Source organism: Fistularia commersonii, chromosome 8, assembly GCF_037954325.1.
Source record: "Fistularia commersonii isolate RoL2024-O1a breed Wild chromosome 8, RoL_Fcom_v1.0, whole genome shotgun sequence".
Taxonomy (NCBI): Eukaryota; Metazoa; Chordata; class Actinopteri; order Syngnathiformes; family Fistulariidae; genus Fistularia; species Fistularia commersonii.
This window is the reverse complement of record NC_141291.1, coordinates 5,972,794-5,986,277: the sequence shown is the minus strand read 5'-3', so window position 1 is coordinate 5,986,277 and position 13,484 is coordinate 5,972,794. Positions and strand designations below refer to the sequence as shown.

Here is a 13,484-nt window from a genome sequence, read left to right as displayed (position 1 = left end):
TTTTCGCTATTGTCGTTGTTTTACGTTACCTGCATTGCATCATCAGCATATCCATCGCACACAGCCAATCCCAGCTCACAATGAGCAGGAGGCGGGGTATAACCCGGACGAATCACCTGTCGATCACCATATGTAGAAACATCCAACCGTCATCCAAGGATAAATAGCGGCAAGAAAGAAGAACTTCTGTTCCAGAAATGCTGAAAACTGAAGTTAGAAAACTGTCCAAAATAGAATTTTCAGGCAAAAGAAAAAAAGTTCTGAAAATTAAAACAAATGACCCTGGGCTCATGGGAGGTGGCGGTGATCCTGCTGGCTGCGGCGGGTTTCATGAGTCGCAGTGTGTCAGTGTGTGTGTCAGAGCAGGTTAGCTCAATGACCTTTGCCCCCCGGGCCATGCAAATCAGCCATCACGCGTCAGCGGCTCTGGCTCGGCGAACAAACAACACGGCGATCAACATCACTGTCACACTGTTGTTCCTGCAGCGGCCGACACAAAAACTAAACCCCGTCTGCGCTGATCGGAGATCCGTTGCCGTGGTATCGCCGCCACTTCCACAAACCCACTCCACCACGATAGAAATCACCATTTGATTGGACGGACACCGCTTGACCCCTCGGAAAGCGAAGCTGCAAGAGGCTCTTGACACCCGGGAATTAGCTAAAGCGTGGCAAAATCACATGTGCCCTCACACACACACACCCACACACACCCGCATACTGAACACACAGCTTTTTTTTCCCAACTTTAAATGTTTGATTTGTGTTTTTTCCAGCATTTTCAGTAATAAGCACCTAAGCTCAAATTGCGGACGATTCTTGGACCTTGCATGCTGATCGGCCGGCGACGCTGATCAATAACCCCCGGATGCGATCATCGCCACAGCCATGTCCGATAACCCAAACGTTGCCATGGCGCCCGTCGCCGTGTTCCCCCCCCCGCACAGCCAGCAGTTTAAACTTTCGCCTCCCTGCGCCTCCATCCTATTTCCCTCTTCATTTCACCACCCCATCACTCCAGCTTCACCCTCCTCTTCCTTTTTTTCTGCAGCTGTCCCTTCCGATCGCCCACCCGTCCGTCTCCTCTCTCTCTCTCTCTCTCTCACCCACCCGTCTTTCTGCTTCACCTGCCCCGAACACCCTCCAGTTAGCGGCCCTTTTGGTTTTCTAGCCAAGCGTTAGCATCTTTAGATAGCTTTCGCTAACTTTGGGCTCCCCCCCCAAAGCGGTGCCCGATTGAACGGCGTAACTGTCGCTTTCTCACACACATTATATTGTCAAAGCAGCATCAGTCAGAGTCTGTCAGTGTCCCGCTTGCGGTGTCGACAGTCATCATGGATAATACTCGCTCCCGACACACACACACACTCACACACACACACACACACGTAACACTGCAACTCAAGGTACCGTCAGCGAGTCAACACGCTCGCCCGGCGTCCGGAGGGCTCGGATGAACTTAAGCACTTTACAAGGCGGGGATTAGTTTCCTGTCAGCGATACAGAAAATATCCAGAATACAGGAGATGAGTATTTTGATATTGTCATTTTTTATTTATCCCGCTTATCCTGCACAGGGTGGCGGTGATGCTTGAGGCTATCTCTGCTGTCACTGGCAGAGAGGCGGGGATAACCCTGGACCGGTCGCCTGTAGATCGCAGTGCCGCATACTGACATACGACCATTCACCCTCTCATTCATAAATCATGTACAATAGAATCTCGACTTATGAACGGCGCAAATAACAAACAAATTGCCCTATGAACAGAGTTTTTGATCAACTTTTAAATTGCAGCCTTTCGTGCAGGAGAACACAAACAAACAAACTCATGGGTTTTCCATGTAGTGGAGTTGTAGCATAATGTGCTTTTTTTTTTGTAAGTTAGCCCTCTTTATGGCAACAAAAAATTGCTTGTGGTGCTAAGAAGAAGGAAAGAATTACAGTTGATCTAAAAAAGGTAAGAGAGAGGGATCTTACAGAACTTGCCAAGCACTACGACATGGCGTAGTCGACCATCTGTATAATCCTGAAGAACAAAGATGTACTAAAGACGGATGATGTGGCTAAAGGGGCGACTACATTAATGAGGCAAACGTGTCAAGTCTTAAAAGGAGTAGAAATGTGATTGCTAGCTTGAATGAATGACAGGCAGCTTGGTGTTACTTTTGTTGATTTAGTGAAGGAAATGCTGAGTAAAGTGCTGGCAAGATGTGAAAAAAAACCCAGAGATACTAATAATTAAAGTTATCTTTAGCTCCTTTCTGTATTTTTGCCACAAATAAACCCATAAAAAAGGTATAAAGGAAGGCTATGTTTTTGGGCGGGAGAACAGATCAACATTTATTTCAGTGGGAAAAATTGACTTGATTCAAAGGAATTAAATTCAAAAGCTAAGGTTCAACTCTTTGGAAATACAACATTTAACTCTCTGATTCACATGTCTGGACATTTTAGGGTCTCCAATGAACCTTGTGCATGTTTTTGGACTGTAGGGGGAAACCAGAGCAGCCGATACAACCGACACAGGGAGAACATGGAGACTCTGGACAGAAAGGAATCTAACGGGGGATCTTCTTGCCGTGGGCCAGAAACGCTAACCCCGTGCCACCACCCTTAAAATCAACATCTGAAAATCTACAGATGTCTCTGGATGAAGAGCTCTTCCTTGAACTCATGCCGATGTTCTGTTTCTGCTTCCGTGTCGTTTTCGACCTCACACCCGTCAAAAAGTCAACGAATACAGCCCGGCTAAATTAAGAGCCATAACAGCATTAGCTCATTCATGCTAGCCTCAACACTGGTGGGAAAAATTGGAAAGTAAGTGATGAGTTGGCAATTCCCGACGGATCGTGTCCAAGTGTCCTTGGACAGGACACTGATGGCCTTGCCGCCATCATTGCATGAATGTGAGTGCATAGGTGAATGCTTCCGTGCAAAAAAGCGCTAAATAAGTTGAGACTATTTACCAATATTTCATGAAGTGGTGAGTAGGAGTGAGCCGATGATCCGTTTACATAACGTTAATCACAAAAGGCTCTAGGCTCTCAACCGCTCATTGCGCTATGCTAACTAGCTGAGGGATTCCTTATGAGCTTCCTGTTGCCCAACAGAGGAAGCCCAGGATGAAAAACAACACATGAACTCATTCATTAAATGAGAATTTTCCAGCCTCCACCAGGAATCAGGTCCCGCGTCTCCTTTTTTTTTTTTTTAAAGTCAGCTGTCACATTGCGAGATCGTGCACTCACCCTGCGTCGCTGCTGTGCCCGCAGATTAATGCATCCTTTGCTCCCTCCACCTTGTAGAAGTTGTCTGCAAAAAAAAAAAAAAGGAAAAAATCCCACATCACTTTCCCGACACGGACGTTTGAACATCAATTAACTTCTGACACTTCAATTCTGGAAGAGGTCAAAGGTCGCCGAGGCCCAGCGACGCCATTTTGACGTGGACGTCACGATTCGTGCTTAAGTGAGGAGCTAACAGCCAGACAACGTCAAAGATACGGTTGTAAAAAAGCGTTTGGCAGTTGTGAACCAATCCAAGCTGTCATGGGAGGAAAGGGGTCGGGTTTAGATCACCTGTCAATCACAGAACCCCCGAAAACACAAGAAGGCAAACTACAGCTAATGGGCTCGGAGAGCCTGTTTATCATCACTAGCTTATTAACTCATTTGCAATCTAGCAACTATCTTGCTTTTGTGCTGGCGTCGTAAATAGTAGACGGGCGAATAAAAAACATGCATCCATGAGAGTTAGCGACGAACAGTGCAGCATTAGCGTCTCCTTCTTCAGACGATGGTTGCTGGCATAGTTAGCATGCTTAAACGTCGATGTCCTTTTTTTATGGTAATGCCGATCACGGCAGCGACGCTGGGGGAGTCGCTGGCACAGTTTGAAATCCAAAATGATGCCATCTAGCCCCCAAAATTTTGCGCAATTTCATATTGTGCAATTAAGTTTAGTGATAAAGCAATGGCAATAGCAATAAATTGTTAGCATTAAGCTAGTAGCAAGCAAGTTCAGTTAAGCAATCTATTCTGTAATATCATTTTTTTTACATTAATTTTATCTATAAACTACATTTTCTCTCGATGTATGTATATATATGTATATATGAATAGAGAGAGGGAGAGAGAGATTTATAAAACATGTAAAAAAAATTGATGTTTGGATTAATAGTGTTTGAATATATTTTAATGGGGAAATTTTTTTGATATACAAAGAAATTGAGTTATGAGCTTGGCCAGGGAAAGAATTAAACTTATAATTCAAGTTATTATTGCATAGTCAAATGCAAAGGGAAACGCTTCACCTTCAATGTAATGTTATTGAAACTAGTTATTAGTATTAATACTTAAGATGGAAAAGCTCCTATTGCAGTACTCTGTGGCAGGAAGAGTGAACTACTACAGCTGTAATTTATTACAATTATTATCATTTATAAACTTATTTGAAGGATTTTTGTTTTGTGGTAAGGGTATTATACTATATTCCAGTTTTTTTTTTTGTATTTACTTGTCATTTTTTGCACGTGGAAACTGGGTGACATGTTGTTGTGAGAATGGTAAAAACAATTCAGAATATAATAGATAAAATAGAAATAAAATAAAACTCGGCAATGGTTGTCAGCCCTCCCTGCCCCCGTAAGAGGCGTTATTCAAAACGAGCATCACTTTCAACGGGGAACCGTTCAAACACTTGTTTTCATTACTTATGCCGTGATGCTACCCAGTGCCGCATTAGCAGGAAGGAGCAACACAAAAAAATTTTGAAAGATCCTCAGCGGCACTGTCTTACGTAACTGGGAAGGGGTGGTGTGCGTGTGTGTGTGTGTGTGTGTGTGTGTGTGTGTGTGTGTGTGTGTGTGTGTGTGTGTGTGTGTATGTGTGTGTGTGTGTGGGTGTGTGTGTAGTGGAGACGTCTCTGTATCCGGTGCTTTTCAGAGGAACAGTGACCTTAAAAGCTGGCTTGACATTTTCATCCATTTGCCTTACGGGAGCCAAACTCTTCGGGATATTCATCTTTTATTCAAGGCATAATTCAGACCATTTAACTCCGGCCATTACCGCTGATTGCATTTTCGGCAGGGGGAGAAAAAGAATAAATAAATGACAGAGGCGTTCATGTTGGACTAGGGGCGGGACAAAGTGGTGGCATGAAAATGGCATTAATTCATGGGTAGTTTGAAGGTAAAAGTCAATTTCCCTTCGGCTAGTCCTTATGACTGGAATTTTACGGATTCTTTCTCTAAAATTTAGAAGTGCTTGTCATTTGTATGATTCGCTCGGCTAGTTTTATCTCTTGAACAGCCAATCGCGATTGGACCGAGAGGCGGGGTTTAACATCGACTGTTTAACTGTCAATCACAGGATCACATATCGAAATTAAATAATGCATTCACTATTTAATTCCTGACTATAATATCAATAATAATAACAATAATAATCATAATAACTGTAATTAGTTATATAATTCTTGTGCTTTTCTCAACCTACTGACATTTATAATAATAATGATAATGATTACAATAATAATAATGATGATGGTGATTAATCATTTTCATTATTATTGCATTTTTTATATGTATTATATAAATTTTATATATATCATATGATTTATATTTAAATTATATGGGTGACATTATAAATATGTGATATTATTCTCAAATAGTATATTTATAGCGATTATTATTAGTAGCAGTAGCATTATCATTATTATGATCATTTTATCATTATTTAAGTAATCAGGTTAATTGAAAATAACATTTATTATTATTATTATTATTATTATTATTATTATTGTGAGCCAGTGGTAGAGTCGTTGGCCAAATGTGTTGGCCAAGTTCACACAAACTTTTACAATAATTGGTGTTGCTAATGTAAGAGCGGCTAGCGCTAGCATCACAGCCGAAAACAGAAACAGCGCAGAAAAAGGGACTGGGTGTCCGTTTCCATCCGAAACCCCTCCGCCAAGAAGTCCTGCGCTTCCGACGCAGACGGAGCCAACGGGGCATGAAGGGAAATATTTAGCATGGAGAGCGTCCAGCATTGATCCGCGGGCCGAAGGGCTGCCGCGGGATCGGCTCTCGGGTTTCACGGCAGCTCTTTACAGGGTCGATACGGGGGCCTGCGGGGGGACATTCAGTTTGACGTGATGGATGGAGGGACAAACTGGAAGCGAATAAATAGAAGGTGCATTAGCGATGGCTAGCACGCTGTGGTTTTACTGTAAAGCCGGCTTTTATTTTGGGAGATTTCAGGATTTGGCGGGAGCAGAAGAAAATCAAAATCATTTACAACCTCATTTTTAACGCGGTAGCTCATTGGAGGAGATGGATCACGTGGTCTTTTCACCGCAGGCTCTTTTTATTTTATCCTCTTCACTTTTCTTTGCAATATTTGTTCCGAAATTTATTTTCATAATTATTTCGATGATCATTCGAATCACCTTTAAGACAGGAAAAGAAAGGCTGGAAAAACGAGAGGAGGAGGAAAAATCTGGACTGTGGGTGATGGTGACAGAACTGTTGCCAAACTGGGTTGTTTGAAATGTTTGGGAGAGGGAAAAAAAAAAAAAAAAAGTGAAATAAACCAGGCTGCTCGGTATTTTGGTCACACGATGTGAAAAGAAAAAAAAAGGCTCAGTTTTTTAAGTGTTTCTTTAAACCTGACCTCCACCTGTGTGTGTGTGTGTGTGTGCACGTGCAATGACGTACACTGTATATAAGCATGTCCTCAAAATATACATCATGTTTCTTGGGTCAACCTTATATGACCTATTACTGACCTCATATGACCTTTTACTGTTCTTGCTCCTATGTGTGTGTGTGTATGTGTGCATGCGCGTGCACGTGTGCAATGTCTCACTGTGCACATGCTCATTCTCACTTACAAACCATCTTAACCAGTGCATTTGATGGTATTCCAGCAACCCTGCATACAACTGCAACTTGTCAGTGGTAATAACAACCGTAATAACAAGGTAATGACAACACGTCACACGTAAACTACTGAAAAAACAAAATATCAGATTTCACGCTGGAGTCGGGATCATTATTCGTGCGCCAACAAAACCCACTGCAAAGTTTTGGAGGTGCAAAACGGCCCCCGAATAGTGTTATTACAGCTGTTGTTGAAAAAGAGCAGCCAGACAAATTATGTAAATGCATATAAACAAATGATTTATAGTCTCTGAAATGATCCAAAGCGTCCTCATATTGATGAGTTTAAAAAAATACACAAATAAATACATACATACATAAATAAAGTGAAAGAGGACTTGCAGTGTAGCACTTACACTGGGGCTGTTTCAAATTAGAAGTCGGAAAAAATGACAGTTATTACATGCTTATTACTGTGTCGCTGAACCATGATGGATTCATTTCCCATTTTTCCGCAACTGCAGTTTACTCAAAACTTTATGTATTTTAAACACGCCTTGGGCTAAATTCCACGCAAATCGCAAACTCTATTACACACATTTTTAAAGAGACATTCGTCGGAAATGGCTGGAGAAGAGAAATAAAATAATATTTTTAGCTTATTTTCCTCACTTTTAATGAAATATTCACAGATTATCCGTTGATCAGACGATTTGCCAATTCGTGACGGCGCCCGTGATTTTAAAAACAATCGATAAGCGAGAGGACGATTGCCAAAAAACAACACAAAATGAACATAATAAAACGGATTATTTTTCATCTTCATCAATTATATCATCTTTTGCAGGATTATATTATCAATTTGTTATCATTTGAAACCACACTGAATGCAATGTATTACAAATGCCTGCGTGTTATTACACTATTATTATCGTATGGATATAAAAAAGAACGACCAAGCTTGACTGAACTTTTTCCCAACGCTCTAATCAACTTTTTCTCTTAACGTAATTGGTCAGCCGCGATGATGAATCATGTGCGACCGTCGACCCGGGATTGTGGGGATTATGGGATTGTCCTGGACGGCAGTGTGTGAGTAAGGGGCCGGGGAATGCATTCGGTCCGCACAAGGACACGAGTGCAGATGAGCGTGTGTGTGTGTGTCAGGTCTTGTAAGGACGATGTTCCCGGTAAACAGCTGAACTGTGGACACTGTGTATGTGTGTGTGAGTGTGTGTGAGTGTGTGTGTGTGTGTGTCTTCACTGACGTCAGCTGTAACCACGGCGCTACCAACATGACATTGTCCAGTCCATTTAGGAAACACCAGTCAGTGCAGTCACACACACACACACACACACACACACACACACACACACACACACACACACAGACACCTAAAGAACATACTGGAACCCTGACTGCTCTTACTGCTGCTCTAGTAGGAAACAGTGAGTGACAACCAGGTTATATACATGTATATAAGTGTGGATAGATAGATAGATAGATAGATAGATAGATAGATAGATAGATAGATAGATAGATAGATAGATAGATAGATAGATAGATAGATAGATGATAGATAGATGATAGATAGATAGATGATAGATAGATAGATAGATAGATAGATAGATAGATAGATAGATAGATAGATAGATAGATAGATAGATGGGTGGGTGAATTAGTGAATAAATGCATGGATGATAATAAATGAATGAAAAATGAGATAGATGGGTGAAGGTATGACTGACTGAATGAATGAATGAGCAGATAAATAGATAAATAGATAGACAGACAGTTGAAAGCACAAATGAATGTATGGATATAATAAATGAATGAACAAATAGATCGATGGATAGGCATGCATAAATTATAAAATTAATAGATGAAATTAAATGAATGAATGAATGAATGAATGAATTAGTGGATGAGTAGATAGACAGAACCTGAACCTTATCTGTAACATATCTAAAACCATGCCATCCCGTGGTGTCGCTCACCCTCGTCGTCGATGAAGTCCTTCATGGAGGCCCAGGTCTTGTTGTTGCAGTAGAAGGAGGCGTTGGCCGGCAGGCTGTCGTTCACGCAGTGCGCCGCGCTGCGAACGCACTTTTGCCGCAGGTTCCCCATGAAGAGCTGCAGGCCGATGAGGGCGAACACGCTCAGGCAGAACACCGTCAGGATCATCACGTCCGCCAGCTTCTTCACCGACTGGATCAGAGCACCCACGATGGTCTTCAGGCCTGCGGCGGCGCATTTGTCACATGACAACCCGCGTTGGAACATTGCCGCTTCTAACTTTTACTCGAAATCCAATTCTGATGTCTTTTGCAGTCAATTGACTCATTCCTAACACATGATGATCCAATACTATTGGTAATCGACAGGCCAACGGTTCGTCGGATGAGAACCTTTTCGGTTTTCACCCGACGACACAGTTCCCACGGAGGCGCAATCAGATTCAGTACAACTCTAGAAGTTAGATCTAAGATAAAACATTGTCTAAATTTGTCTTAAGAAATCGGATTTGCCTCCATGGTAAGTCAATTGTCACCGGAAACACGCACACACACACACACACACACACACGCACAAACGGTAAAAACAACAGGAACAAAACAGTTGGAGCACAAAAATAGGGAAGCAGACATGTTCTCAGCCCGTTTTCAGCAAATCGGCCCAAAGCTTTGCTTGGGGTTTTTTTGTTTGATTTTGGCATGAATCCAAAAGAAAACTTTTTTTTTTTTTTCGCTTTCCAGCTCGAAACTGTCAGCGAATATCACCTGAAGCGTCTGAAGTTAATGGGTGACTCGTAAGGCCAGCGTGCGGAGTCAGTCGCCGCCGCCGTTATGGTTATAACATGTATCTAACATTGTTATAACAGCAGCCAATCATCATTTGCGTTAATGACATGCTAATAATACTGCAGCTAAGGCTACGTGCTAGCATGCAGAGTGGGAACATACAGAGGTTAGCGGCCGTCAGACTATTTGCTAAACAACTGATGATTTTAACGGACACACTCGGCCCCCAAGAGGCCGCTATGGGTACTGCAACCAAATATACCAATGTAGAAATCTATTACGGCATTAATAAAAATATAATTGATAATAATATTATCCTTGGGATGTGGACCACATAATGAGTTATGAAATTTTGAGAATTAAATTTATTTTGTAAAAATGGTTTTTTTTCATGCTGAAGTAAAATTTTGTACAAAAACAATGGTATTTTATATGTATAGATGTATACTTTTGCAAATCAAGTACTGTCCCCTGCAGATGGAAAAATCTATTTTGTGATTCATTTCAAAGTGTGAGATGGTAGCCGTGCCCAACCTCTGATGTGCACTCACACCCCGGAACCGGGCGGTTCCCTTCCCCCGCACACTTTCACCTCCGCCCGGCGGTTCTGCACGGAGGGGGAAGCGCGCAGGGCCGGGTCTCCACACACTGATGCCCCCCACCCCGTTTAGGAAGGGGGGCGTCTTCCTCACCTGGGATGACTGAGATGGTTTTGAGCGCTCGCAGCACCCTGAACGTCCTTAAGGCTGAGACATTACCCAGGTCCACAAACTCAGTCACATATCTGCAACAAGCCCAGACACAAGCACAGCAACACACACGCACGCACACACACACACACACACACACACACACACACAGAGGGAGAGGAGGAAGGGGGAGGGGGAGGGGCGTCAGCACATCGGACGACAGCCAGGCCACATGGCGGGACGCGAGGCGGGCCCACACCTCACACCCCTCCCGCCGCCGGACCCGCCTCGGACACGGAAACCAGGACGGACTCGGAGAAGGACGGATCATGTGACCGCAAGACGCGGACCAGAGGCGGGTGCAATCCTGGTACTTTTTTTTTTTTTTTTTTGGTGCAATCCTGGTACTTGTGTCATGACCTCATCACTTTCTCCATTTCCTCGTTTAATTTCTTGTCTTTTTTTCCGTTACTTTTCATCACCTGCGGGTGATTCTCCAAATGGCAATCATTTTCAATTTTATTTTTCATTTCACTTAAATAAAAAAAAAATTAAAAAAAAAGTCCAATTGAAATTTGTTTCCAGATCTGGCCACACACATTTAAAAAAAAAAAAAAAAAGGGGTGCCAAAGAATTGTCAAAAAAAATGTAATAAATGTGGAATTACACATAATACTTGCATTGTTTTTTTTTTTTTTTTTACATGTTAGCCAACATGCTAACTGAACCATCGGTGCCTCCGTCCGACGACCCCGACATGATCGCCGCCTTCTCCCCTCTTCCGTGAATTGCAGACCATGTGATTACAGACGCGGCCCTCACATTGGACGGGACGGGACGGGGGGGCGGAGCTGCGGGAGCGGCAGACATTTCACGAACAGGAGAGGGTGTGTACGAGGACTTTACGAAGACTGGGGTTTTTTGTTTTTTGTTTTTTTCGTTTTTTTTTTCCTCCCCCCTTGTTGCCTCCTGGTGGCCTTACCTGGGATGACCGAGATCGTTTTCAGGGCCCGCAGCACTCTAAAGGTTCTCAGCGCCTGCAGGTTCCCTACTTTGATAAACTCGGTTAACAACCTGTCGGGGGCAGCGTGGGTGGGGTTCGGGGTTTTTTTAATCAACATAAAAACAGGAGAAGACAAACACAGCAGAGGCTGATAAATACGGCGTCGGGTGTCGCCGGCGTGCACGACACGCCCGGAGCTGCTTCTGAAACATGAGGGATTTGTTTTTTTTAAACACATTTGATATCACAAACATCTTTTATTTCAAAGCTTTGCATAATTCTATATTATGATACATTTATGATTTTGAATATTATATTTCAATCGATAAAAGTAATGTTTTAACTCATTTGCTGGTTTGTTTACTTGTGTGTTTGTTGTTATTTTACATGACTTTCCAATAGTTTTTTTCCAGTATGTCATACTTGTATTTAGAACTATGTAATTACTTTGTAACTACTATGTAGTTACATTTAAGTACTATTGAAATGCTAATTTGTCTTATTACAAATGTTATCTTTTCTTCTGTCTTTTGAAAGTGATGTGAAAATATCACGCCTCTTTACAGCAGCGTAAGGTGACAGCCGCCATCAATGCATTGTTACGGAAGCACTGTCATGAGCAGAAGGGCGGACCCCAGTGTGTGTTTGTGTGTGTGTGCGTGTGTGTGTGTGTGTGTGTGTGTGTGGGTGCGTTTGCGTCCGTGCTGTTGGGGAGGTTGGACCCTGTTACCAAGGGAATCCTGACTCAATGGGAGGGGCCGAGGGTATCAATCAGATACTTACATTGAATGTGTGTGTGTATATGTGTGTGTGTGTGTGTGGGTGTGTGTGTGTGTGTGTGTGTGTGTGTGTGTGTATTGGAAGTGTGTCTAGTGTGTGGTGTGTGTATAGGTAGTGTGTGTGTGTGTCTATTTAGTGACCATCAGTCTGGTTTTTAATAAACCTCAAGCACAGAGGGTGATGTGTCAGGGGCGGAGTGTGCATGTGTGTGTGCGTGTCTTTGTGTGTGTGTGTGTGCGTGTGTGTGTGCGTGCGTGCATGTGTGTTAATAGGTGACTTATGTGTCCCTGTACTGTTAAAGATCCATCTGAACAGAAGACGGCTCTCGGTTCAAGGACATACACTCACCGATGTTTCGTGTGTGTGTGTGTGTGTGTGTGTGTGTGTGTGTGTGTGTGCGTGTGTGTGTGCGCGTGTGTGATGCTGAGATCAAACATGAGTCGAAGACTTGATGATGTAATGAAATAAGAGGGCAGCAGATTGGGGGTCTGTTGTTGTCTATGGGTTCAGTCAGCAATTGAGGACCAGACTGGATAAGACCGGATCGTGCTGGATCGGACCGGATCAGACAGCACTGGGTCGCACCGGATTGGACTGTCTTAAACCGGTTCAGTTCAGATCGGACTATGGCAGATCAGACAGGATCAGATCAGACAGATCAGATCAGGTCACACTGAACTGATTCTAAGCAGATCAGACCGGTTCCAACTCGATCAGACTGGTTTGAACCAGATCGGATTCAGGACAATTCAGTCCAGATCAGACTAGGGCAGATCAGACTGGACCAGACTAGAACAGATTCAACTGAACAGGTTCAGACTGGATCAGAATGTCTAAGACCGGCTAAAACTGGATCAGATTGGATTTCAAAGGATTCCGTCTGGATCAGACTTGATCTGGATCAAACCAGATCAGAGCAAACCGAACCACTTCGGACTGATTCAAAGTGGATCTGACTTGGCCGTGCCAGATCGGATTCAAACCTATTCAATCCGGATCAGACTAGATCGAACGGATCAGACGGCATCAGACCGGATCAGACCGGATCAGATCAGGTTCAGACCGTCTTAGACTGGTTCAATCTGATCTGACTGGACTGGAATGGATCCTCGAGGTTCAAACCAGATCAGATATTTACTGTAAAGTCATCTTTGTGGCTCATCATGATCATGATTTGGCTGTGCTCTTTCCGTCAGCGCTTCCCTCCGTCCGAATTCCTCTCTCCGTTTAAAAAACCCGATTGATGCCGTTTCCATGGCGACGCTGAACGCCCAGGCAAATCCCACATCCCCTTTTCTGTCCCATTTCTTCAACTTCATTATTTGACCT

General features: G+C 43.2%; 1 protein-coding gene across 1 annotated transcript in view; it reads right to left on the bottom strand.

Annotated features, from left to right (window-relative positions):
- Positions 1-13,484, bottom strand: part of LOC147231712 (sodium channel protein type 5 subunit alpha-like) — a 99,659-nt gene that overhangs the window by 73,224 nt on the left and 12,951 nt on the right. The window contains exons 7-9 of the mRNA XM_086150718.1: positions 11,355-11,446; positions 8,880-9,122; positions 3,250-3,313 (exon numbers count right to left, since the gene is read on the bottom strand). Coding sequence (XP_086006844.1) covers positions 3,250-3,313; positions 8,880-9,122; positions 11,355-11,446 — 399 coding nt within the window. The remainder of the gene's footprint in view (positions 1-3,249; positions 3,314-8,879; positions 9,123-11,354; positions 11,447-13,484) is intronic.